Here is a 27,984-nt window from a genome sequence, read left to right on the forward strand (position 1 = left end):
ATCCCGGGAAAATAATTGCGGGATTTCTGAAAAACCTCTAGATTCCAACAGTTGCTTGAAGCGATAGATGTCGCTAGCGAAGCTGCGGGCAAAATCTAGCTAGTGTAGGTAGGTATATATAAAAAAAAAAAAACAAAATATTTATGAAAAGATCACTTATATTATGCTATTTCCAAATCAAAACTCTCCTGGTTATTTGTTTTCTTTCCACCTCTCTTCTTTTTACCGGGTGCACTAAATACACTTCCATTCGGTCTACCTTCAGCAATTATTCGTCGTATGGTAGTGCTAGGAACTCCTATAAACAGGTCACAGGTTAGTAACTAATAATATAGGAAAAATATATTCAAGTATTAAGACTAGTTAGTCCTACTTACCGGTCAACTTTGGACGCGATTTAAAATCGAAGATTGCGGTTGATCTCCAACTGCTTCTTCACTAATTTTACAATAAACAATGTAAACAATCTTTCTTGCTTGTGATCGAAGTGGTTTTTTTCGACATTCTTATGAAATTCAGAATAGTTTCAAGGAATCTTTGGAAAATCTCAGTATTGTTGACAAAACATGTACTTCGACATGACAGGAGACAGTTTAATATTACCATAGGAAAATCAATATTTTTTTTACTTTTTTTATGCCATCAGATGCTGGTAGACCTATAGTTTTTTTTTTTTTTTTTCTTCTGGCTTCCGCGGCTAGCGATGTGCCAATGACAAATCTTGAGTGATCTTAGTCTTCTATAATAATTATCGTGGTATCATTGTGGCATTTCATATTGTTACAGTGCAGTCGTTAAAAACGAGGAAACTTTTCAATAATAAAATATACCGGATAGGAATGGAATTTGGAAAAGGTAGACCTATAGTTATAAATTGAGGCTTTTCGGCGGGAAACGGGAACGGGACAGTTGCTTTCTTCATTGAGTAATCTAAATAATTAATACGAAGTGGTGTTTTGTGGTTAATGATCGCATGAAGTTAGTCAGAAGACATTCGCGAGTGTTATTATATTGGAGTATTCAATGAACAAAGTGTATCTGCCTATTTTCGCTTCGTGCCGGGAAGCCGCTTCATAACTCAAAAGTTTATGGGGACTTTTGAGTTAATTCGTTTGGGGTTCGGAGTAGGAGTCTACTCCGAGGGTGGGGGCTTAGGTTTCATCATCATCATTCATCACCTTTCATCATTTCATTAATCATCAAGAAAAAAAAATACGTAAGACATGGCTGTATGGGCATAGTTCCCTTTGCCTTACCCTTCGGGGAAAACCAAAACAAAAAAAAAAAAAAAAAGTTATAGATTGACATTACTAGAGCTGCTTCTTCAATCAGGTTTTGAAAATTATCGGTTTTATTACCTAAAAAAATAACTGCACTGTTTCACTATGAGATAAATTAATTATAACTACAAAAAGCTAGAGTTTCAATATAAAAGCTAAAATATTGTTAACTTATTTACAAAATTACATTTAATTTTAATACTCGATTACGAAGTACTTACCGATTACGATTGATCGACTACTTCTCTGGCATAATTGGGCATAATAAATTTTGCCACAGACAAAAACTGGAAAGTCCAATTTTTCAACAATTTTTGAAATTCCAACATCTGCCATTGACTGCCAGATGCGTTTATATTAAGTTTAATGAAATATTTTTTTATGACTAAAATTAACATAAAAGGCAATCGTTATGTAAAATATTTAATTATGTAGATATTACAATTTTTAGTACATGTCTTAGGGTTTTATTAAAATATATTTTCAGATTCCAAAATTAACAACTATCGTATCAACAAAACGTTTTAGGGTGACCACCAAATAGCTATTCTACTATTTTAGTAGATATTAGCAGGCTCTGATCGGCAGCCGAGCCGCGCGCGTTTATTATACTGAGAGCTTCGACCAATAGACACAGCAAATACTATCTACGTGTGTACACGTCGTACGGCTATTTGTCAAAGCCCTCGATACAATTCGCGTAGCGCGCGGCGCGGCGCGGTGGCCATGCCGTCAGGGTAGGTTTCCAAAGATAAGTACAACATTCTTTTTTAAAAAATCGGTTACATTATATATTCACAAAAACCTTAATAAAAACTCAACAAAAACAATATATTTTATAAAAAAAATCATTCCTTGTTATGATCACAAGCCAAGACATAAATCGGTGGCGCGGATAGGACGAATACGGGCGGTGATTCTGAAACAAACCAAAAAAATAATAAGCTTTCAATATGCTGATGATGATCGGCTTAATGACGATACATATAATATAATTCTGCTATTACGTACCACAAGCCGAATTGCAATTTTGATTCAAATTATCCAAAGAACTGCTGTGAAGATTTTTAGTGCAACTGTAAAAAGAAAATAAAACACTAAGGACATACATATTACTTATTAAGACCATTGTACTGTGTTCATGCAAATAAACGTTCTATCTATCTATCTAAAAATAACATAAATTATAATTTTCCTCAATTCAAAAAAATATAAGGTTGTTTTTTAATCTATAAACCGTAAAGTTATAACGAGGATTATGTTTATACTTAATAGCTTTTTTGAAGCTCACCTCTTTTGTCCGGCCAAGTAATTAATGCCATTTGCGGCAGATCTACAATAAATCACTTCAAAATGAAGAAAAAATCTTACCAATGATCGCTGATGTTGACATTATTCAACGATCTAGTTGTTGGACAAGGACACTGCTGTACGGCATTCTGTAGGTCGGCCAGAGAACAAGCATGCCTCAGCCTCGCAACCAATTTATGCTGTATTGTATTTTGACAACAATTCGTCTTGGAAACATCGTTTTTACATTTTCCTTTATCCGTGTCTTCAATTTTTATCTTCGGTATATTGGTCGTCTGAACATTCGCTTTTGCATTTTGATTTTGACAGTTACAAATGCAACTTTTCCCGCCACAATCAGTGTTGCCGGTTTGTTGTATTGCTGCTGAATTTGTAGAATTGACAGTAACCGAGGGTGTCCGACGAATAAACTCTTGATTAATCGAAGATCGGTGGATATTTGGGTCTGAGGCGTAGTTTTGTCCAAGTTTATCGTTGAATTGTACAGTTTTTTTGTATTTGTTCATCATAGACAGTTGGTATTGCCCTCTGCGGCTTGTAGCGGGAGACATGTTTGGTGAGCGGCTAGGAGACGGCGAGTTTGAATTTGTTTCTGTCGGCCGCCGCACCGTTTCTCTGATCTCGTATTCTGTTGCTATTGCTTCAAAAACCTAAAAAAATAAACAAAGAGTTTAGATAGTTTTAGATACCAAAAAGTTTAGTAGTTATTTTATAACTTGCGATTGTTTTTACTTCATTGTTTTTAAACGTTTGTTTTAATTGTGGATTATGAGTTGATCTCTTGTTACTTTAGGATTTATCATATCCATCTGGTTATTTGTCACTCTACATATAAATTCACGCATACTTTCCGGGGTAAGCAGACACTATTGAATTCTATTTGCATGTCACTGTAGCACCTAATTATTTTAACTAAATTATTGTATATATATGTTGTTTTTACTACACACCTGTTCAGCAACTAAGTTTCGGGCGTAAGGAGAGTCTTTGGCAGGTAGTGGCTCTCTACATAACGCACACCGCTCAAGACGTCTCCAACAAGCTGTAAATATGATGAAAATTGTAATAGTAAGTAATAAATGGCAATCCTGCTACATGGGACTTAAACATAGCTGGAGAAGAGTGGGTGTCTATACCCTTTTTTTCTTTTTTTTTAAGGAGGGTTTTACCTAAAGGCATGACACCCTCATAATGAGGCACCAATAAAATTAAGTAGGAAAATCTTAAACTAGTTATACACTTTTCGGCTTTTAATGCCAAAATGCACTAAGTTAAATAGAGCTTTAGCATCTGCCGATTCTGATTTCTGTCTAGGGTGTCTGTACCTATGATACAAAACTGTCTGAAGTGTAGAATTGTCTTATTGTTGTGTTTAAGTTTGTCGAGAATAATCAATTGGGATATAGCCGTGAGATTATGTTATGTCACCTCACCCACCTTCGCAATACAAATGCGAGCGAGCACAGTTCAGAGCTCTAGTAGCCGTGGCGGCGCACACGCAGCAAGACAGCGCCTTCACCACCCCCGCTAGCGCTCGCCGGGACTTCTCACCGCGGGAGCCACCGCCGCAGCTCCACAATAGCTGTAACGAGATACATAAAGAATCAGTTAATATTTATTACGACAAATTATATCAATAAGATGCATAGGTCTGGTATCCATGATATTAGAAGGTTAAACGAAGGCAACTCTGTCACGATCATTAATATGTATACACTTTGGTACCATGTGACATTAACTTTTTTGACAAATTGAACTGTAAGTCTCACTAAATGTCAAATATGTTAGTTCGACAAAGTCCTAAAGTGGGTACATTATATTACTCATGACTGTACAGCGCTATATTTTTGTGGGGAACGTAGCTAGGAAGGAATAGATAAATACCTCCGGGTCATCCTTAGGATCTACACCACAGTTCCAAACGAGGAGAGATACTCCTCTCCCAGCGCCATCTCCTCTAATCAGGCCAGCTACTTGACCGACCTATTGATTAAGAATTTTATAGCGATAATTATAAGGAAAATGATATTTATACAAGGTTTAGGATCTGCAGCCATCTTAATGAAATTGGATAATAGTTTGCGTGAGACTGTATTGCAAAGTATGGAACAACTACAGTCCATCTATATCTCAAAAAAAAAAAAGAAAAAATATCATGGACATGATTTAATCAATGTGTGTCTACATCTGACTGTATCAGTTTCAGTTTTTTATTCGGTCTTCTTCCTCTTACCGTGTGGGTTGTGAGGTGGAATACCAGCCTCAGCAACCCTGGTGTCAAGATTATTATTGAGCCGCCAAAGGCGCCTGACATGACTCGTGTAACGACTACATACTTACAAGCACGGATCATCTTACTTTCGGACAGTCAGGTGATTCAAGCCTGAAAAGTCCTTACCAAACAAAGGACGGTTCCACAAAGTGATTTCGACAATGTCCCATCGGGAATCAGCCTGTAATGTCCTAATCAAAATAGGGATCACAAAGTGATTTTTGTGATATGTCCCCACCGGGATTCGAACCCGGGGCCTCCGGATCGTGAGCCCAAAGCTCAACCATTAGACCACAGAGGCGGTATTCGGTTAAAAAATTAGTTTCATTTTATTGTCATCAGTGACTATCCTTCAACTAGGATTTCCGACTCGCAAAATATGGCATGAAGAAGAAAATGGAAACTTTATCGGTTGTTACTGTATTTCCTTACCGGTAATCCAAGTAAATCGCGTCCATCAGCCTGCAGCAGACAATCTCCTGTTTTCAGCCCCGCGCTATCAGCTCGGGAATTTGGAACCACTTCCCTAACCTGTATTATAGATTTAATATTCATAAACTTATATCATTCATAGCGCGGGACCGATCGTCGTGGAGATCCTTGGGGGAGGCCTATGCCCAGCAGTGGGCGTCGTACGGCTGATGATGATATCATTCATATTAGCATTGTTTGTTATGGCGAAACATTACCGTACATTACTGTGTGTGTATTGTTATAATAATAGCTGAGTTTGCCATCTTATTCATCATGTTTGGAGCAATTAGACACTCTATTCTATTCACCAATCAACATCGTTTATCGTAGGGTCCGCTTGTTGAGAGACATTCCTTTTTTCTTACCTGTATAATGCGCTCTCTTAAGTAGTTCATCACGCGAAGGCCACTCTACACCTGACTACCCTAATTTGGAATTGGGAACTGATTCTTCATAGAAATCTTCTGAAGTTTCAACTCGAAAGGAAACACAATGATTCCAAATTCTCGAGAGTGTGAGATTCCTCGCGTTACCTTCATCCTTTCACGCGATATCAACATTACTAAATAAATAAATAAATTACGATACATTGCGGTAATAACGGAACTTACCCAAGGATAAGGATCCCACAGCGTTCTTGTCAGTCGGAACCCCAAGCCTTCGCCTTCGTCTTCTGGGAGATTTAACTAAAAAAAAAAAACAATTTATGTAGGTACATAAATAAATAAACCCACACGTGAAATATGACCTAAGGCTAGTTTAAAAATATAATAATGTAATAAATCATTGTGCATAGAAATGTGACTGTAGAGTTAGTAATTGATTGATTAGCTTTGGAGAACAAGTCAAATAAACATAACATGTATAGTACATATTACAATACACCCACACTCCTCGCCAGCTATGTTTCATTCCCATGTAATAGGAAACCACGAGACTGTTGCCATTAACTGGGCACAAATCCTGCAAACCACGTGATATCAATTACCTATGATCCAAACATGAATTCAAACTCATGAAGTGAAGTTCAGTGGTTTGTAGCCCAAGCCAGAATTCAAACCCATGACAGTATGAAGTAGGTCAAGCGTTCTCCGGGCTGACGGGTAGATCTCATTAGCGTTAACGATTCCGATGTGGTAGTAGTTTTACAGCTAGTTACATAATATGTAATTTAATTTTGTTTGACGTTCGACAAGCGCTAACTTTGTAAGCCAATTTTAAAAAATAAATATCTTAGATTTTTTTTTAACGCAAAAATATACTAGAATCTTTGGTCGTTTCTTTCATGGTAATGATATTAACGGAATTAGGCACAGTGTGCGACTTTGATATAAGCTGTTTATGTTAACAGCGTAGATCCAGATAACAGTAATTATTCAACGTATAAAAATATTTTTTATAGTAATAAACCAGTTTTGCGAACAAAATAAAGCGATTATTGTCTATAATTAGAAAAAAATTGAACCTATAATCTCACCACAACAAGCCTGACGCCCGCCATAAGATCTTGCTCGTTTCCGCTTCCGCTTGCCTCGGCGGGGGCATCCATCTGACAAATTTAGATTTTGAAATATTATATTATTTTTTTAAGTGGAAATAGTAGAATTTTTATGCAAGAGTTGACAACCCCTTTAGAATCCTTCAGGATACACATTTGCCCGCGAAGTTTTAAAAAAGTGTAAAACTTTACGATTTAGTTTATTCTTAAGTAGCACAAATATGGCTAATGGAAAAGTATACTTAATATTTAATAATTAAAAAAGAATGCTTTATTTGAACCACCTTGTAAAAGACCTTGAACTTTATCCTTAACTTTTATAGAAGGTCACTATAAAATACCTTATAATAAATAAATTACGAAACAAAAGCTTACCTTTTTCAAATAATAGCAAGAGTATCACTTTGAAAACAGCCAAATTAAAAATAAACAGTTTTTTGTCGTGATTATATTGACACTAGTTTAAAGTTTGCCGTACTTAATCGAACTGTCGATATGAAAAAACAAAATCGTGATCTAATAGTGCTGTAATGAGGTGACATTAAAACTTATCGAGTATCGACCGACAAACATGTAGGTTTAAAGGTTCTGCGTTCGATAAAGTCTGGCCCAAAGGCTTAATCCACAAGTAAATAATTATTCAAAAATGTAATGTAATGGCAGAAGCATATATAAAACTAATTGGTGCTTGATATTTGGATCACATATATAGAATGATGTTGCTACCTATATTGCTTCTCTTTATTTTCATCAGAATAATAATGGGTGGAAAAAGTAATTAATTGTGCCTGGGTGTAATAACAAGGGTCATAATTTATACCCAACAAAAAAAATGATGCATTGTCTGTTATCCATGAAATTAGGTTAAACAAAAGAAAATCTGTACAGCGCCATCTATATTGCCAGGAATGTAGTCTAGAAAGTCCCTCAAATGGTATCATATCATATCATACAACAATATAATATATCTATTATCTATCAATATATTTATTTTTATTATTTTATTTATGTTTTATTATTTTTTAAAAGAACGTCTAGGGCCTTGTGCCGAGGTTTATCTTGCAGCTTCTTTTCCCCGGCTATACAGGTTGTGAGAAGTTGCAGTAGTTTTAGGCGGATGAGACGTTCGTTATGTAAAAATTCACGATTCAAAGTGTAACAATATTACCAACTGTATAAAGATATTTTTGCATTGCATATCGTCTATACCTTGTTTTAAATGGCGACTCAAACGTTGGCTTCTTGAGCACACGTTCTACAGTTACGATGAATTTATTAATTTGTAATTTAGATAATTAGGTACTGGACAATATAGTTCAAATATTATGTAGGTACATTATTTTTATGAATGTATTGATTTAACAATTTTATTTTAATTTTGAATATTGGAATTTGTGACATATTAATTTGATTGTAATTTTAAATATTGTAATTTTTGATCTTGATGTGTAATATGAATCGATACATAATATCGACACGTCCCATCACTACAAACAAACTGGTTCTCCTCCCTCTACTGGTTGACCTACACACGTGGATGGTTGATACTTGCGACATCGACCGTTGCGCAACCTTTCACTCAGATCAGCTGTTTGGATTAACATTGAAGCATACATTTACATACACATACGGTCACGAGTAGTAATAAATATACAGTTTGAAACCATATCACATTAACTTTTTTGACAAATTAAACCGTAAGTCTCATTAAATGTCATATGTGATAGTGCGACAGGGTTCTAAAGTGGATACATTATATCGCTCATGACTGTACATAAAGTAATATACTTAATAAGACGATTTGTGATAAAGGACACATTTTTAAAATTCTTTACCATTTACAGAACAACGTTCAATCTCTTTTCTAGACGTTCTTTAAGACAGTGACTTCAGCGCTTATCGCTATCAACCCACTAGGATCGATTAATTAATACTTTCAAATATTCTTCCTCTCAGATGACGCCCTAAGCAGACGTTCGCGCCCAACTGGGCGTCCTCAGGCCTGTTGTTTTAATTTTGGTACCGGGTGAGAGCCCTCAGCGCTCCCCATTTGTCCGGCCAAGCAGTTAATGCCATCTGCGGCAAATCTTCAATAAGTCACGTCAAAAAAATAAAGACGATAATTAAACAGAAACTTTATAAGAAAGCTTATTGTTAAGTAATTATTTAGAAGATATGAATGCATGGGATTAACTGTCTGAGAACTGATATTAGGCAGCCGAATTACTAAATTCATAACAATATTTTACGTTAATTAAATTTATATTGTATTGTATAACAATTGTATAAAAATAAAATGTTTTGTTCTTTTTTTAAAGGAACGTCTAAGACAATGTGCCAAGGTTTTTCTTGCAGCTTCTTTTTCCCAGCTATACAAGTTGTTAGAAGCTGCAGTAGTTTTCGGCGGATGAGACGTTCGTTATGTAAAAATTGACGATTCAAAGTGTAACTAACTATGTTACTTACTGAATGAAGATATTTTTGAAGCGAATAAAAAATAGAAACCTTTCACCTACTTGTCTTTTTGGGCGTGTCGTAAAATCCGACAGTGGGATTGTGTCCTCTAACATAATGGACAAACAAAATGTCGGACTTATTACAGTTTTCTTTATTAAAATTCATAAATAAGTTACTTAAATAGAAAATAAAAATGAGAGTTACATAAATAGAAAAGTGAACTTGTATTGGGCTAGTTTTCCCTTCGCGGGTTGGAAGGTCAGACAGGCAGTCGCTTCTGTAGAGAAAACCGGACCTGTCAAATCTTCAGGTTAGGTAAGTGGACCCGTAAACACGGGATAGAGGAGGAAGAAGATGATGATGATGATGATGAAATAAAAGCAATGATTGTCGTCAGTTTCAGTTTTTCTTTATTTACTAATCAGAATTTTATAATTTATTTTCGACATATATCACACCCCGGACACTTCATACAAAACACCTCGTTTCACACAGACACTACACATTGACGTTATCGTACACGCGCTGCTGTGTGTGTGACGTCTGACACCTTACGATTGAAGACTAAAGACCGAGGGGGTGAGGTAAACGTAGCTCAGCCGCTGGTGGGGAGCGGAGAGTTGCCGTTCTATACGTAGTATTATCCCTTATTCTGTGTTCAAGTATCAGTCATTCCCGCTTCCTACCCTTTCCTATCACCCGGCGCTCATTCATTCATCGAACACGCTCACTCAAATTTCCGAATCATTCATTCTCTTCTTGCTTCAACTACCGTGCGTAAGAGTGCCGGCCGGCCAAACAAAATACAATTATCATCTTAAAAGTGCACGCAGCCATCTGAATCATCATCTCCGAGGCCCTCGTCGAGCAACGGTGTCTCCGGGGACATAAATCTCCGTTTTGCAGCGCATCTGTAAGTTTTTCCCACCTTTCCTCTGTTACTTGTCTGTAGGATATTTTTGCATAACCGCCCTTTCCGCTCAAACAACCAACGGGACCTATGTTTACGTACCCCACTGGAGCTATAGAAGCTATCTTTACCACAACAAACACTATGCTTCGGAATACTACCCAATTATTCATATTCTTTCTGCTTAGGCGACCGTCGGTATAACGCTGGTAGTTTAAGATGTACACTCCTGACATGAGTCTTCATAGAGTTGGATTGCGAGAACGTCTTGCCGCAGTGCGGGCAGGCGTAGGGCTTTGCCCCCGTGTGTACCTGTGAAAGGTGAGAATGTTAAGCTACATATTAAGGCTTGGTGTGTACGTGTGTGAGTGTGTATGTTTGGAGTGTGTGCATGTGTTTGATGTGTGTTTGTAGTGTGTGTGTGTGTGTGTGCGTGTGTTTGTTGTGTATATGTGTGTGTGCATGTGTTTGATGTGTGTTTGTAGTGTGTGCGTGTGTTTGTTGTATATATGTGTGTGTGCATGTGTTTGATGTGTGTTTGTAGTGTGTGTGTGTGCGTGTGTTTGTTGTATATATGTGTGTGTGCATGTGTTTGATGTGTGTTTGTAGTGTGTGTGTGTGTGCATGTGTTTGATGTGTGTTTGTAGTGTGTGTGTGTGTGTGTGTGTGTGGGCGTGTGTTTGTTGTATATATGTGTGTGTGCATGTGTTTGATGTGTGTTTGTGTGCGTGTGTTTGTTGTATATATGTGTGTGTGCATGTGTTTGATGTGTGTTTGTAGTGTGTGTGTGTGTGTGTGTGTGCGTGTGTTTGGTGTGTAGATGTGTGTGCATGTGTTTGGTGTGTGTTTGTAGTGTGTGTGTGTGTGCGTGTGTTTAGTGTGTATATGTGTGTGCATGTGTTTGGTGTGTGTTTGTAGTGTGTGTGTGTGTGTGTGTGTGTGTGTGTGTGTGTGTGCGTGTGTTTGTTGTATATATGTGTGTGTGCATGTGTTTGATGTGTGTTTGTAGTGTGTGTGTGTGTGCGTGTGTTTGTTGTATATATGTGTGTGTGCATGTGTTTGATGTGTGTTTGTAGTGTGTGTGTGTGTGTGCGTGTGTTTGGTGTGTATATGTGTGTGCATGTGTTTGGTGTGTGTTTGTAGTGTGTGTGTGTGTGCGTGTGTTTAGTGTGTATATGTGTGTGCATGTGTTTGGTGTGTGTTTGTAGTGTGTGTGTGTGTGTGCGTGTGTTTAGTGTGTGTATATGTGTGTGCATGTGTTTGTAGTGTGTGTGTGTGTGCGTGTGTTTAGTGTGTATATGTGTGTGCATGTGTTTGGTGTGTGTTTGTAGTGTGTGTGTGTGTGCATGTGTTTGTAGTGTGTGTGTGTGTGTTTGGTGTGTATATGATTGAGCGCGTGTGTTAAGTGTGTATACGTGTGTGTTTGGAGTGTGTGTGTGTCTGTGTATGCATGTGTGTGTGTGCGTAGGTATGGTGAAACTTACTCTGTCATGCCTGTTGAGCGCGGCTTTATGCTTGAAAGCCTTCGGGCAATGAGTGCACTTGAACGGACGTTCGCCTGTGTGGGTGCGGATGTGGATCTGAAACAATAAAATGTAGATAGTTTATTTCATCATCATCAGCCGTACGACGCCCACTGCTGGGCATAGGCCTCCCCCAAGGAGTTAGTTTATTTAAGAGATAAATAATTTATTTCGACTCGATAACACTCTCTCTCTTCTATCGTGTGGGTTGTGAGGTGGATTACCAACCTCGTCACCCCTGGTGTCAGGGTTACTAATGAGCCGCCAAAGGCTTTTATCATGGCTCGTGTAACGACTAGGTACTTACATCAGTAAGTCACCGGGACCGACGGCTTAACGTGCCTTCCGAATAAAAAATATTAATACAGCCAGGCGCGCCATCTATTTTTTGTGGAACCTGGCCTGGCAAGTCCTTAATTTTTTTCTTTGTACCTGTAACCGGAGTCTGGGTCAGGGTCCGGGTTTTTGGAGTCCTAGTATGGCTTTGTAATAGACTACTCTGGGCGCCATCACACTTGCGTCAGACAGAGTACTGCGGGGCGGAAGGCAAGAGGGAAACCATTGCCGCATTTTTCGCTAAAAAACTTGCATGGAAAATGCTGCACCGACAAGAGCGTGGCTCTTAAATTGATGATGATGATGAGGAGCTCGGTGGCGCAGCGGTAAACGCGGTCGGTCTGCGATTGTTGAAGTTAAGCAACTTTCGCAAAGGCCGGTCATAGGATGGGTGACCACAAAAAAAAGTTTTCATCTCGTACTCCTCCGTGCTTCGGAAGGCACGTTAAGCCGTTCGTTGGTCCCGGCGGCATTAGTAGTCGTTAATAACCACCAATCCGCACTGGACCCGCGTGATGGCTTAAGGCCCGATCTCCCTATCCATCCATAGGGAAGGCCCGTGCCCCAGCAGTGGGGACGTTAATGGGCTGATGATGATGATGACCTGTAACCGCTGGTAGACGCTGAACTTCTTCGGACACTCGTTGCACTGGTACGGCTTCTCCCCGGAGTGTATCCTCTTGTGGTATATGAACGTAGCTTGCGACTGAAAAAGAAATTACATTTTATCAAGTCAAATCGTACTGTGAACTAACGGGTTTGAACGAAAGAACATAGTATTGATTAATACTACACTACTTATACTACTAACTACGTATACTACTTATTTATACTTTGCTGGGTTTGCTCTTGGCTCCAGACTTGCCCGAAGGCATTGCCGAGGCCTGAGATGGAGCTCGCCCAGAAGATGCCTGTTCACTCTGGCCTTGAAAGCACCCGGGTTATATGCATTCGGAAATACAGAAGACGGCAGAGAATTGGGTCGTGTACTAGGTTCAAGATAAATTATTAAATTCTGATTACTAAATAAAGACACATCTAAAAGTAACGAAAAACGTTTTCTTTTTTCAATTTTACTCATTTTTGAATTTTAAACAAGAAAAACGTAATAATAAGTCCGACAATTTATCACGTTTTTCTATGACGTCACAGTGTGCTTTTTCAAACAAATTCTATAGTAATTTCGTGTTTTGACGTTTAGTAAAAAGTAACTGATTTGACTAGTTGGAAACTAGCCTATTCCACTCCTTATTTGTCAAGTAAAGCAAAAGAAAAAAATCTCACCTTGCACTTCTTCCCGCAGGTCTCGCAGACGACGCTCTTGCCCGGACTCTTGTTGCTTTTTATACCAAGATGTATGCGATGGTAGTGAACTGCTAACGATTTGGGGTTCGCGAATTTTTTGTTGCACTGCGGGCGGAGAAGAAAAAATAAATAATATCTTAATGTAACGAAAAGACATGGGTGCTAGGAGTTGGAAACCCCAGGTACTTGGATATACCCCAAGTACTTGGATATACCCCAAGTACTTGGATATACCCCAAGTACTTGGAGAAACCCCAAGTACTTGGATATACCCCACGTACTTGGAGAAACCCCAAGTACTTAGACAAACCCCAAGTACTTGGAGAATATTAATAATATTTAGAGAGCTTTGAGGCTATATATATATTTTTGTTAATTATTGTAAGTTTGTTTCCTTTATTTTTTTATTAGATTTATCTTAGGTTAGTTAAGTTAGTAAGTCGATTTATATTAGTTAATTAAGTACCTACCTACTTACCTCCTAAATTTTTGCATGCTTATATCTAACGGCTCATGTGATACTTGGAATATAAAACCTATCAACTGTTTACAAAACCATGAAACCTATGCGAATAAATGATTTGATTTTGAAACCCCAAGTACTTGGAGAATATTAATAATATTTAGAGAGCTTTGAGGCTATATATATATATATATATTTTTTTTTTTGTTAATTATTGTAAGTTTGTTTTCTTTATTATTTTTTTTCTTGTTAGATTTATATTATGCTAGTTAAGTTACTAAGTAGATTTATATTAGTTAATTAAGTACCTACCTAATTACCTCCTAAATTTTCGCATGCTTATATCTAGCGGGTCATGTGATACTTGGAACAAAACCTATCAGCTGTTTACAAAACCATGAATCCTATGCGAATAAATGATTTGATTTTGAAACCCCAAGTACTTGGAGGTACCCCAAGTGCTTGGAGATACCCCAAGTACTTAGACAAACCCCAAGTGCTTGGAGGTACCCCAAGTGCTTGAAGATACCCCAAGTGCTTGGAGGTACCCCAAGTGCTTGGAGGTACCCCAAGTGCTTGAAGATACCCCAAGTGCTTGAAGATACCCCAAGTGCTTGGAGGTACCCCAAGTGCTTGGAGATACCCCAAGTGCTTGGAGATACCCCAAGTGCTTGGAGTGAGTTTGCCATCGACACGATAGGAGAGAGAGAGAGTTTAGACTTACCTCAACACACTTATCATTCTGGTGCGCTTTCCTCGCGTGTTCCCTCAATTCTATTACATTGGCGAATCTTTCGCCACACATGGCACACGGTCTGCAAATAAAAAATAAACACACACATAAGATCACGCCTTTTCCCGTTGGGGTAGGCAGAGAGTGCGGAGTTCCACTTACCTATTGCTTCTTTAACCTCTTAAGACCGAGATTTGAAGACACAATAGTTAAACAATGGGGTTTGGATTTATAAAGAACATTCGGTCTTAGGAGGTTATATTATTTTGTTTCGGCTTACGGCCTCCGTCGTTGCGGAAGCCGCGGTAGCCTAGTTGCAAGAATGCTTGGGTCTCACTGTGAGGTAGCTGGTTTGAATCCCAGCACGGGACTAAACCGATGATGTTTTCGAATTCATCATTCATAAGTAAATGAGTTGAATGGTCCAAATCATCACTCACTTGTAGTTCTGATCACACACATCATCCTCCGCGTAGCTGAGGTGGCGCCTCAAGGCATCCTCACTTCTGAACTCTGTCCCACACGACATACATTGAGTTTCTATCTTCATTTTCGTTAGTTGGACCTGGGAAAAAGAGAAAAACCTTCTGTCGTGTGGGTTGCGAGGTGGATTACCAGCCTCATCAACCCTGTCGGGGTTATGTTGAGCTCACGATCCGAAGGTCCAGGGTTCGAATCCCGGTGGAGACCCCTAGTTTGGTTAGGAGATTACAGACTGATCACTTGATTATCCAAAAAGTAAGATGATCCGTGCTTCGGAAGACACGTTAAGCCGTTGGTCCCGGTTACTACTTACTGCTGTAATCGTGTGGGTTGTAAGATGAGCCTTCCGAAGCACGGATCATCTTACTTTCGGACAATCAGGCGATCAGCCTGTAATGTCCTGACCAAACTAGGGATCACAAAGTAATTTTTGTTTTTATTTCCCCATCGGGATTCGAATCCGGGACCTCCGGATCGTGAGATTAACCCTCAATCACTGGACCACAGAGGCCGGTATTCCTTATTCTAAGGTATTGGTGAGGATGCACTCACCTGCCCAGTCCTGTGCGCCTTCTTAGCGTGTTGTTTCAGTCCGATCTGGCTGATGAAGGACTGGTTGCAGATGCTGCAGGTGTGTTCCGAGGGGTGCTGGAGTCGAATGTGGGTTAGGTGGCTGGTAGATTTACTGTGAATAAGTTATCAGCACCATTATCTTGGCATCGTCTCGTCGGTGGAGATTATGGCACATCGTGGAAAACGCTCCTAAAACTTATCACTAACGTAGGTATTGTGGGAGCCAGTGAACTATATATAGTTCAAGCAAAATGTACAAAATACTTTATTTGTATAAAACCAATACACTATTATAGGTGATTGGAGCCTCCTTTTAAGCGTAGCGCCTGTATCAGGAGACTCCGCTCTTCCCGAGAAAACACATTGTACTACAAATAAGTAAAACAAACAACCAAAAGTAACTTACATACTATAGGTAACAAATGCGTGAAAAAATATAGGTGATTGTGTGTGTGTGTGTGTGTAATGTAAATGTATTCGCATAATAAATATAATTAAAACAGTCTTTCACATTTGGAAATATTAAATACATTAATATTGCAACAAACATAAGCGGCCTAACTAGTTGTTCAGCTAGTTCCGTCTATAACCAACAGATGGCGCGCACGTCACTCAACGCGGTCCTGAAACGCGCTATCGAAGTTTTCACAACGCGACGTATATATACAACTTCCAATGTGACTCAATTTGATCGTCGATTCCTAGTCACACTACCAACGTGATATTAACGTGTAATATTGCCATCAAAATTTAATGAACACACAACAATTATAGGCAGAAATTTAAAACAACCTTCTCAAAATAGTACATTAGTCAAGAACCCGACAGAATGAGGATAAAAACTGTCTATTTCTCCCACCAGATGCAGCTACTGTTGAGTGTTCTTAAATTTTGACAGTTTCCCATACTATTTCAGTAAAGAAACAATGGCCCCGATTCCTGCAGACACCGCCTAATTTTAATTTAAGTTATATCCGTCATTTTCATATCCGTCGAAAAGGAAAGGGACGGATGATTCACAGCTCTTAATTTTAGGAAGAATGAGTAAATTAATGAATAACCCGGGCGAATCAAAAGGTACGTCGCTGGTATGCAATCCGTTTGACGTGCTGTCTACTTAACTGTGTCGGGTTATTGACGGATGTAAAATTTTTAGACGGTTGGTTTAGATTTGTGCTTAAAATTGACGTGTGTTCCATAAATTTTATGCTTGTCAATTACCCGTCCCTTTCCTTTTCGGCGGATAAGAAAATGACAGATATAACTTAAAATAAAATTAGATGGTATTTACAGGAATTAGCCCCATTGTTTTGGTTATATTTACATACATATAAAATACATACTGCTCGTATTCGCAATATTCATAATTAAGTACTTAGTTTATATAGCAAATGTAAATTGTTACTGGCAATAAATTTATTTTATTCTTATCCTTATATACATACTTAAACGTAGCCCCACATATCTCGCACGTGTAGATAAAGCCTTCATGCCATCTCACATGTTCCTTGGCTTTGTTGCTGGAACAAAAAATATTATTACACTTATAAAGCCAATACGAAGTTACTTCTTATCTTATTGTGTGGGTTGTGAGGTGGATTACCAACCCCATCAACCCTGGTGCCAGGGTTATTATTGAACCGCCAAAGGCCCCTGACATGGGTCATGTAACGACTACTCACTTACATCAGTAAGTAATAACCGGGACCAACAGCTTAACGTGCCTTCCGAAGCACGGATCATTTTACTTTCTCACAATCAGCCTGTAATGTCCTAACCAAACTAGGGATCACAAAGGGATTTTCGTGATTAGTCCCCACCGGGATTTGAACCCGGGACCTCCGGACCGGCTGACCACCTTATTGTCCGAAAGTAAGATGATCCCGCCGTAGGTCACGATTACTACTTACTGATGTAAGTGAGTAGTCGTTACATGAGCCATGTCAGGGGCCTTTGGCGGCTCAATAGTAACCCTGACACCAGGGTTGATGGGGTTGGTAATCCACCTCACAACCCACGCGAGAGAAGGGATTTATAATACTTACTTGGACCGACAGACATAACCGCACCGCCGACATATATATTTCTTCTGATGTGTCGACGACATGTGGGATCGTAGAGTTCTGTTGTTCGGCCATCGCAGTTGGCATATGTCACAGCAATATGGCCCGTATGACTGGGGGAAGGTTCGAAATACAATAGCAAGGTTTTTTATATCATGCACTTAAAGGCACAAAAGTAAACGAAATAACAAGAAATTATAACATAAATGAAGACAAGACATACAGTTTTAAAATTATTTTGTTTGTCAGCCTAATATTCTACTACAGGAACAGCACGGACGGAAGCGCTCACACACGAACCCACACACATCCACACACCCACACACGCACCCACGCACTTTCACACACCCAACCACGCACTTTCACACACCCACCCACCCACGCACATTCACACACCCACCCACATTCACATACCCACCCACCCACGCACATTCACACACCCACCCACCCACACGAATCCGCATACATACACACACACACACACACACAGATACACACACACACAGACACACACACACACAGACACACACACACACACACACACACAAACATATACACACACTACTGGAATATTATGCTCTAAAATATTTTTATTAGACAGATTTTTAAAGATTATAATAATAAAAAGTATAATTTATTTAGATTACTTTTTACTATTTTAATTATGACATCAATATTTGGACTATTAGCTGTTCTCTTTTGTTTTCTTAATATAAGAATACTTACAGGATCGTGTTTGACCAAATGATTTTCATAAGTTGTCTCCGTCATGAACCCTTTATAACAGACTTCACATTTAAATCTGCAGTTCTTGTAGTTTTCCGTCTCTTTCCTAGCTTGCAACTGAAAAATGTATACAGGGTGTTAGTGAAACCGTAATGAATAATGAAGGGAATGACTCAGACCACGATTCTGAGTTGATCATCATCACTAAGGAGACTGGTCATTTCTGCCCCAGGTCCGACGCGAAAGAAACTTATCTCATAATGTTCGTAAAATTAGGTAAATTAAACTGAATTTCGTCAGTGCAATTAATGTGTGTATAAACAAATACTTAGAACTGACTTTGACTTTTTTCTTCAAACCAATAAATACATCATGGGAAATTAGACGGGGTCTGCAGGTGTTAAGATGGTTTAGAGTGGTTTTGGAGTAAAACTCAATATATGACTTGCCAAGATGTAATGATGTCAGTAATGATGTTACAAGAATGCTTAGCTAAAAATTTTCTTATGAAATATGAATGCAAATAGGTACTTCGAAGCCATTGCTCTTAGCAAACGTGCAGGCGTTATAAACATGCCCCCCGGCGTTGGAAACATCTATGTTTTCAAACAGAAGCTGAAGGTACAGGCAGAGGGCAAATTTTGCTAAAGGCCCTGCGGATGACTCCAGTAGAAGTGCGAATGTCGGCGACACGAACGATGCCATCTGGACCAGGGTGCACGGCGACTATTCTGCCAAGTCTCCATTTCAGCGGCGGCAGGTTGTCCTCTTTCACCACGACAAGGCTGTTCAGCTCCAGTCCATCCTTGCAGGAGCGCCATTTGACTCTTTGTTGCAACTCAGCAACGTACTCCTTGCTCCATCTTGACCAAAAATGTTGGCGCAGCTGTTCTATGCGTTGGAAACGAGATAAAGAGGTAGTAGAACGATCGAGATGGTCTGGTTGCGGTAAGCATGTCATAGGACGCCCAATAATAAAATGCCCCGGCGTCAGTGGGGTGCAATCAGCAGGATCAGACGACAGCGGAGTAAGCGGCCGCGAATTCAGTATCGCCTCAATTTGTGTTAGTGTGGTGTTTAGCTCTTCATATGTTAAGGCACAATTTCCCAACACTCTTCTTAAATGATACTTGGTCGACTTGACGCCTGCCTCCCAGAGACCCCCGAAATGAGGAGAATATGCCGGTATAAAGTGGAACCGAATACTTTCATTAGCTGCACTTTCGCTTAAAGAATTGCAATTAGCCTTTAAAAATTTTGAAAGATCGTTATAGGCACCGACAAATGAGGTGCCGTTGTCGGAGTAAATATTTAGGGGTTTTCCCCTACGCGCAATGAAACGACGCAATGCCATTAAATAGTGGTTACTGGTCAGGTCACTTACCAATTCCAAATGAATGGCCTTAGTGGAAAAACATATAAAGATCGCGATGTACACCTTGACCAGCCTACATCCACGGCCCTGACGACTAGCACTCAAAATAGGACCGGCGTAATCAACCCCTACGTTTTCAAAAACAGCGCCGCCTGAAAGGAGACGCTGCCGTGGTAAGTTACCCATAACAGGATTTACTATCTTCCCTTTCATGCGAGTGCAACGGACACACTTGTGGTAGCAGGACTTCGCAAGGTTCCGTCCTCCTATGGGCCAGTAAAATTCTCTGATAGATGCCAACAAAAGTTGTGGGCCAGCATGCATCATCTTTTTGTGCTCCGATTCAAACAGCAATTTAGTGAAAACATGAGTGGACTGTATGATTATAGGGTGTTTTTTATTGTAATTAAATTCAGAATTGTCAAGACGACCGCCTACGCGCATTATTTTGTTTTCGTCCAAATAAACATTAAATTTGACCAATGGACTCTTTTTCGGCAAAGTTTCTTTACGTAAAAGTACTTTATACTCAGAAAAGGACTCGTCTTGACACTTCGTAATTATCAAATTTAACGCTTCCTGCAATTCGTCTTGACTTAAGAAATCACTTGTTAAAGGTTGTTTTTTACAACGCTTTACAAATCGTAGAACGTAAGCTACGGAACGAACAAGACGCGAATAATTAGAGAAACGATTAAAGGTAATGAACTCATTGTTAATGGTCGTATCATTAACAACTGCGTGCAATGAAAGATCGGGTTTAGTCTCAGGTAACCTTTCAGTGTGTTTAGGTTGAGAAGGTGTTTGAATTGGTTCCTGCCTCAAAAAATTGGGACCGCTCCACCATAAATCAGAGTTTTGCAGAACGCTAATATCCATACCTCGGGATATCAGATCTGCTGGATTCTGATTTGTAGGAACATGGTGCCAGGTGCAACTACCTGCCTTGTCTAAAATTTCAGCTACACGGTTTCGTACAAAGGGCTGAAGTTTTGAAGGCAACATCTGTAGCCATCCCAACACAATGGTTGAGTCGGTCCAAAGATAGACTTCATTGAATTGAACTCGAAGTGAACTAACGATCTTCTCATAGAGACGAGTCGCAACAAGAACACCACACAACTCCAATCTTGGAATAGTGGTAGGTTTGATTGGTGCCACTCGACTCTTACCCATTAACACACTTACCGAGACCTCTCCATCATTGCTAACGCTACGAACATATGCGCACGCACCATACGCACGCTCAGAAGCGTCTGAAAAGATGTGTAATTGTAACGCTTTATGATGTTCACAGATAACTCTGCGAGGTATTCGAATGTCATTTAGTAGTGACAAATTTTTGATAATATCACACCATAGTTTGTGAATGTCTGGAGATAACGGTTCATCCCATGAAATTTTCTGCAACCACAACGTTTGCAGTAACATTTTCATAGTTATCACAATAGGTGACAACAAACCTAGGGGATCGAAAATTTGAGCAATTACGGAAAGTATTGCACGCTTGGTGTTGCCATTTGAAATAAAATCACCTATCGGAAAGCAGAGTTCGTCAGAATCTGCATGCCAACCTAAACCTAATAATTTGCTTGGCTCTTGAGATCCGAAATTTAAATCAAGTGGTGTATGGAAAGTCTCAGGCACTAATTTAGGCTCATTTGACTTCCATTTCCGTAATGGCATTCCAGCTGAAGCCAGCTCATTTGTGACCTCCTTGCGTATATTAATGACATGATTGAGATCATCACCCCCAGTAAGCAGATCATCGACGTAGAAGTCATGTTGAATTATTTCCGCGATTTTCTCTTTGCTACAGTCAAGACCAATTTGTTTAAGACATCTTGTTGCCAGAAATGGAGCGCTTGTCGTACCATATGTAACCGTGTGCAATTCAAAGATTTTAACGGGCTCACTTGTATTATTGCGCCATACTATTTGCTGTAAATGCCTGTCAGACGGGTGGACGACGACTTGCCTGTACATTTTTTCTACATCTGCGGATAAAATGTATTTGTGCTGTCTGAAACGAAGCAATATAGCCAGTAAATCGTCCTGCACCGTTGGGCCAATCATCTGAATATCATTATAGGAAACTCCAGAAGATGTTGGACAACTCGCATTATAGACTACCCTTAGTTTTGTGGTAGTGCTGTTTTCTCGTAAAACCCCGTGATGCGGTATATAATATGCATGATGGTTTAAATTGAGTTGACGTTCCGACATGTGACCTAAAGATTGATATTCTGACATAAAAGCATAGTACATTTTACTTAGTTCAGGATTAACCTTTAGTCGACGCTCTAATGAAAATAAACATTGTGTAGCTTTTTCAAGTGAATTTCCCAAAACTGCAGGATTCTGCTTAAGCGGAATGCGGACACAAAAACGTCCGTCTTCAAGACGTGATACATTTTTAACAAAATGTTCCTCGCATAATTTTTCAGCAGGCGAGTAGTGATTTGACAGCGAATTGACTTCTTCTAGTTGCCAAAATCGAGTTAAATTGATTCCACTGTCGCCGATACTGCCATCTGTGTCAGACAGTGTGGTAAGATTGCACCTAATATCATTCGACAACAGTGTAAAATGGCCGCTAGAAATGGGGCCGGAAATAATCCACCCTAATTTCGTGTCATAAAGTATTGGTAATTTATCGCCTAGCTTAATTTTCTCGGACCCTAACAAATCCCAAAAGAGATCAGCGCCAAGCAAAATATCGATATCAGCTGGCTTGTAGAATGTGGGGTCAGCTAAACAAATGTTAGAGGGTAGTCTTAGATGAGTGATATCAATTTCACGTCCGGGAACACGATCGGTAATTGAGGGCAGAACAAAGCAATTAATATCCGTAGCATAATTTTCGCGAAGTGATTTTATGTTCACGTGACCTAGTTTACCTATGCGAGAAGTTACGTTATTGATACCCAGTATCGTACGGTTAATTTCGCGAGTTTTTAAATTCAACTGTTGACACAGTTTCTCAGTGATGAGACATGATGTGCTGCCGCTATCTAATACGGCGCGGACTATGTACTCGCGATTATCATCATTGTACACTTTGATTAATGCAGTGGATAAAATTACATCATGCTGCTTTGTATCACCCGAGGAAGTGACATTAGCAGACAAAGTGTTCAAGGGCGGAGGTGGCGGCAGTGAGGGCTCCGTTTCAATTGAGGTAACATTTTGATTTTGTACGTTATTATTAGTTCTAGGTTCTGATAAATGAATTAGTGTGTTATGACGGCGTTTACATATTTTACAAGATGGCTTTTTGCAATGGTTTGCAAAATGACCTGACCGAAAACAGTTGAAGCAAACTTTGTAGCTTGGTAGCAATTTAAGCCGAGCTTCGTTAGTCAAAGCAAGAAATTGAGGGCATTGACTTAAATTGTGATCATTTTTACATTTAGGACAAACTTTACATGATGACTGTGAACCAGTCGTGTTAGAAGTTGTATTTGGATTGCCTTGTATGGATACCATAGTTTTAATTTTATTGTTTGATTTATTTGACTGATTACGCGATAACTCTAAAGTTTCAATCAGATCAGCTCGCTGACGAATGAACGTGATAAATGAATCAAAAGTAATCGAGTCATCTTTCTGTGTGGAACCTTTATGTTCTTCCCACTCTCGAAAGGTTTTCGCGTCCAACTTTTGAGTTATAATATAAATTAATAAGGTATCCCAGTGATGGACAGGTTCACCTAATGATTGTAATGCCCTTATGTTTTTATTTAACTGGTCAATTAAAAGCTTTAATGTTATAGAACATTCTTTGGTTATATTTTCAATATTAAATAACGCTGAGACATGATTTTGTACTAATAAACGTTTATTATCAAACCTTTCGCGCAAAAGTTTCCACGCCACATTATAATTGCTGGCAGAAAATTCCATTGACTGTATTACCACGGCAGCTGACCCCTCCAAAGATGCTCGCAAATAATGAAACTTATTTATTTCATCGATGCTTTCGTTTGAGTGTATGAGACTAGTGAAAGTGTCACGAAATTCTAGCCAATTTTCATAACGACCGCTAAACTTTGGCAATTGTATTGTAGGCAACCTGACAAGCTGAGGACGGGTACTTGCACGGGTGCTCTTACCATCACTTTCCGATGAGTCATCACAATTTTTATTGAATTTGCACAATAAATCCTGAGCACAAGCCAAAGCCTTATAATATTGTGACTCGAATTCATTGCGCGCACTATACTGAGCTTCGACGTCTTCGGTTAAACATTCTAATTGTAATTGTATTGAGTCGTAACTATCATATAAAGATTCTTGTTTATTTAACCGTAATTGCAATTCTTTTGCACCAGTAGCAGTCAAAGTTTCAGCGCTCAACTCGTTTAGGTAATTAATAAAGATGGTTAATCGACCTTTATAGCTTCCCCTTCTCTTTATCAGCTCCTTTAGTACATCCTTAGGGTTCTTAGCGGGTTCATCCTCAGATTCCGACATTCTAGGAGGCAAGCGACCGGTCAACCTGGAATGTATATAATGCCAAAATGTACTAATTGCTATTCTATGCTATTTAGTACCACTAACCTTAACTAAATTCTTGTTTATCTAGATATACTTAATACAACAACACTTTTATGGTAGTACCATAATACCTATGCACAGAAAATACGTGAAAAGCTAGGATAGGTAACTAAGTCAAAATAATGAAGTACAGATGAGTACTAACTATACTGTTCTAAGTACAATTTTAACTTATTTTATGCAAATGTATGCAATATCATAAAGCTAATCACAATGCAACAGGTTTATAGTAAATGAAAGGAATCTTCGATAAACAAACAAGTACGATCTATCATACATAACAAAGGAATGTGAACAGAATGTAATAAGTATTGTACTAACCTTATAAATCGTAATATTTTATACCTTAATACTACCTTAGAGTGTTGGGTTATACTTATTTGATTATTTTATCCACACTTAACACCTTGTAATTTGTAATCCTTGAGTAAATTCCACTTCGAACAATAGCACGTTGTTAACCTCAATGCGATCCACTACTCGTCCTTTATTGATCCGTATTTCCACTGTTTTTAACGAAGATAACAACAGTTGATCTATTATTCCTCACATCCGGCTCGGTTTGGACCATGTTAAGATGGTTTAGAGTGGTTTTGGAGTAAAACTCAATATATGACTTGCCAAGATGTAATGATGTCAGTAATGATGTTACAAGAATGCTTAGCTAAAAATTTTCTTATGAAATATGAATGCAAATAGGTACTTCGAAGCCATTGCTCTTAGCAAACGTGCAGGCGTTATAAACAGCAGGAATTAGTACCATTATGTAACTTGCTGCTACGAACCTGTTCATGGGCGAGTCCGACTCACACTTGGCCGCTTTTTGTAGTAATTCGCTGTTCTTATTTCCCTTATTAAACTTTTAACCATACTTACATCTTCCATTTGCTGTAGTTTCGAGAGAACAACAACATCCGTTCCGTCAAACTCAAACTGCATCTTATCATCGTAATCATCAATAAATTCATCACCGAAATCATCGTTGAAATTATCATTCAGCTCTATGGAAAAATCTGCTTGTACATCTTCATCCTTTATACTAATATTATCGTACTCCTGTTCTATAATCTCCAACTCACTCTCACATTCCTTCTCTTTCTTCAACCTTTTCTTATCTTTTTTGTGTCTTTTATTTTTCTTCACGATTTTTGATAAAGGTTCTTCTTCGCTGTTTTCTTCATTCTCTATTTTTATGTTGTCTTTACTGTCTATTATGTTCTTGATGATGGTAGACAGGTCGTCGTCTTCTTCTTTTATTGTTATGATGTTGTGTTTGTTGGTGTGTGTGAGGTGATGGCTGCCGTCACAGTTTAGATATCGGATGTGGTCTAGTGTTATCTGAAATGGGAATTTAAGGTAAATTGTTTAGTGTTTTTCGGTAGAAATAGAAATACTCTTTATTTGCTTTTGCGGTAGACTATTTATTAAGTGCTTTTCGGTAAACTACCTCCATTTAGTGACTTTCGGTTAATTTTTTTGTGGTTTTCGGTTGACTATTTAGTGTTCTTCGGTTGACTATTTAGTTTATTTCGGTTGACTATTTAGTTTATTTCGGTTGACTATTTAGTGTATTTCGGTTGACTATTTAGTGTTCTTCGGTTGACTATTTAGTGTTTTTCGGTTGACTATTTAGTGTTTTTCGGTTGACTGTTTAGTGTATTTCGATTGACTATTTAGTGTATTTCGGTTGACTATTTAGTGTATTTCGGTTGACTATTTAGTGTATTTCGGTTGACTATTTAGTGTATTTCGGTTGACTATTTAGTGTTCTTCGGTTGACTATTTAGTGTTCTTCGGTTGACTATTTAGTTTATTTCGGTTGACTATTTAGTTTATTTCGGTTGACTATTTAGTGTATTTCGGTTGACTATTTAGTGTTCTTCGGTTGACTATTTAGTGTTTTTCGGTTGACTATTTATTTAGTGTTTTTCGGTTGACTGTTTAGTGTATTTCGATTGACTATTTAGTGTATTTCGGTTGACTATTTAGTGTATTTCGGTTGACTATTTAGTGAATTTCGGTTGACTATTTAGTGTATTTCGGTTGACTATTTAGTGTTCTTCGGTTGACTATTTAGTGTTTTTCGGTTGACTATTTAGTGTATTTCGATTGACTATTTAGTGTTCTTCGGTTGACTATTTAGTGTTTTTCGGTTGACTATTTAGTGTATTTCGATTGACTATTTAGTGTATTTCGGTTGACTATTTAGTGTATTTCGGTTGACTATTTAGTGTATTTCGGTTGACTATTTAGTGTATTTCGGTTGACTATTTAGTGTTCTTCGGTTGACTATTTAGTGTTTTTCGGTTGACTATTTAGTGTATTTCGATTGACTATTTAGTGTTCTTCGGTTGACTATTTAGTGTTCTTCCGTAGTCTATTTAGTGGGGGGTTCCCACTTAAGAGTATTTTTCTAGGATGATGCCAGCATCATCCCAGAAAAATAATAATAATAATCCCAGGATTATGGTCAAAAAACTGAATCTAAAAAAATATTACCATTTCATTCTCCATGAAAGCGGAAAGGAGTAATTGCTGGGAGTTCCTACATTTCTCAAGGAACCGTATACACTTGTTGAGCAGAGCAGCACAGTAACTGCATAGATGGTGAGGCAGACCGTCCGATATTGGCACCTGGAACATTCAAACATGGCTCATCACCTATTGCGTCTAACGAAATAAAGAAATAAAATATGATTTGCTCAACTTTTAACAGCCTCCATGGTCCAGCGGTACAGCGTTGGGCACACGATCCGGAGGCCCCGGATTCGAATCCCAGTAGGTACATATTACAAAAATCACTTTGTGATCCCTAATTTGGTTAGGACATTGCAGGCTGATCACCTGATTGTCAGAAAGTAAGATGATCCGTGCTTCGGAAGGCATGTTAAGCCGTTGGTCCTGGTTACTACTTACTGATATAAGTATGTAGTCGTTACATGAGCCATGTCAGGGGCCTTTGGCAACTCAGTAATAACCCTGACACCAGGGTTGATGAGGTTGGTATTCCAGCTCATCATTCCACACGATAAGATAATAACGATACGATAATAAAGTCTGATTAGCCCCTGCGGCACAACAATTGCAATTGAAAATTTCGGGATCTCGCGGGATTGATATTTCCAATCCCGCGGGATCTCGAATTTGCGATCTGGAGTCGGGATTGCATTCCCTACTTCGGGGCTGGCCAGACTCGGAGCTCTTATTTATTTTTACGTAAGTCTTATTAGCTTCTAAGTGTAACGAGTAATAATTATCCAACTGGGATGAAAACTTTCATAAATAATGAACTAATGTCGCTAATATGCTCTTTAACATCTGAAATCAATGGAGAAAGACGCCTAAGCCCCATAAAGGGATGTACGTAGACTGGTTATGTTATATTGAGCCAGTAAGAATCAAATTAAGTGAAAAATTGCTTTATAAACAAACCTTGTATCCTGAAAACATTTCGTACGCAGAGACCAGCTCGTATTTGTACATATCATACAGTTTCACGTCTGTGGCAAGACAAACCCGACACGCTAACAACTCTTCCATTGTATTCATGTTCATTTATATTAACAAAAATATTGAAGAAAAAACATTATTTTGCACACAAAATAGAAACAAACGCTCTCCGAATGGCCACAGTACAAAATA

General features: G+C 38.7%; 3 protein-coding genes and 1 long non-coding RNA gene across 4 annotated transcripts; all 4 read right to left on the bottom strand.

Annotated features, from left to right (window-relative positions):
- Nucleotides 1-140: 140 nt before the first annotated feature.
- On the bottom strand, nt 141-663 carry LOC126379647 (uncharacterized). The gene is made up of 2 exons (XR_007568360.1): nt 378-663; nt 141-298 (listed from the first exon to the last, which is right to left on the bottom strand). It is a non-coding gene; the product is annotated as an uncharacterized LOC126379647 (long non-coding RNA).
- Nucleotides 664-2,043: 1,380 nt separating this feature from the next.
- Nucleotides 2,044-7,317, bottom strand: LOC126379511 (uncharacterized). Its single transcript, XM_050028297.1, has 10 exons — nt 7,211-7,317; nt 6,815-6,886; nt 5,949-6,023; nt 5,296-5,394; nt 4,476-4,574; nt 4,029-4,173; nt 3,542-3,633; nt 2,652-3,241; nt 2,292-2,356; nt 2,044-2,199 (listed from the first exon to the last, which is right to left on the bottom strand). Exons 2-10 carry the CDS (start codon nt 6,884-6,886, stop codon nt 2,129-2,131), a joined length of 1,308 nt encoding a protein of 435 aa, XP_049884254.1. The 5' UTR covers nt 7,211-7,317; the 3' UTR covers nt 2,044-2,128.
- A 2,368-nt stretch (nt 7,318-9,685) lies between these two features.
- On the bottom strand, nt 9,686-27,979 carry LOC126379442 (zinc finger protein 436-like). The gene is made up of 13 exons (XM_050028197.1): nt 27,775-27,979; nt 26,842-26,976; nt 25,219-25,680; nt 18,408-18,524; nt 17,664-17,794; nt 17,064-17,138; nt 15,598-15,730; nt 15,003-15,127; nt 14,554-14,644; nt 13,346-13,471; nt 12,666-12,767; nt 11,687-11,782; nt 9,686-10,514 (listed from the first exon to the last, which is right to left on the bottom strand). The coding sequence occupies exons 1-13, from the start codon at nt 27,895-27,897 to the stop codon at nt 10,368-10,370; spliced, it is 1,863 nt and encodes a 620-aa protein (XP_049884154.1). The 5' UTR covers nt 27,898-27,979; the 3' UTR covers nt 9,686-10,367.
- LOC126379357 (uncharacterized) lies at nt 18,849-25,080 on the bottom strand. The gene has a single exon (XM_050028066.1). The coding sequence runs from the start codon at nt 24,256-24,258 to the stop codon at nt 19,012-19,014; it is 5,247 nt and encodes a 1,748-aa protein (XP_049884023.1). The 5' UTR covers nt 24,259-25,080; the 3' UTR covers nt 18,849-19,011.
- Nucleotides 27,980-27,984: the final 5 nt, after the last annotated feature.

This window comes from Pectinophora gossypiella, chromosome 29, assembly GCF_024362695.1.
Source record: "Pectinophora gossypiella chromosome 29, ilPecGoss1.1, whole genome shotgun sequence".
Taxonomy (NCBI): Eukaryota; Metazoa; Arthropoda; class Insecta; order Lepidoptera; family Gelechiidae; genus Pectinophora; species Pectinophora gossypiella.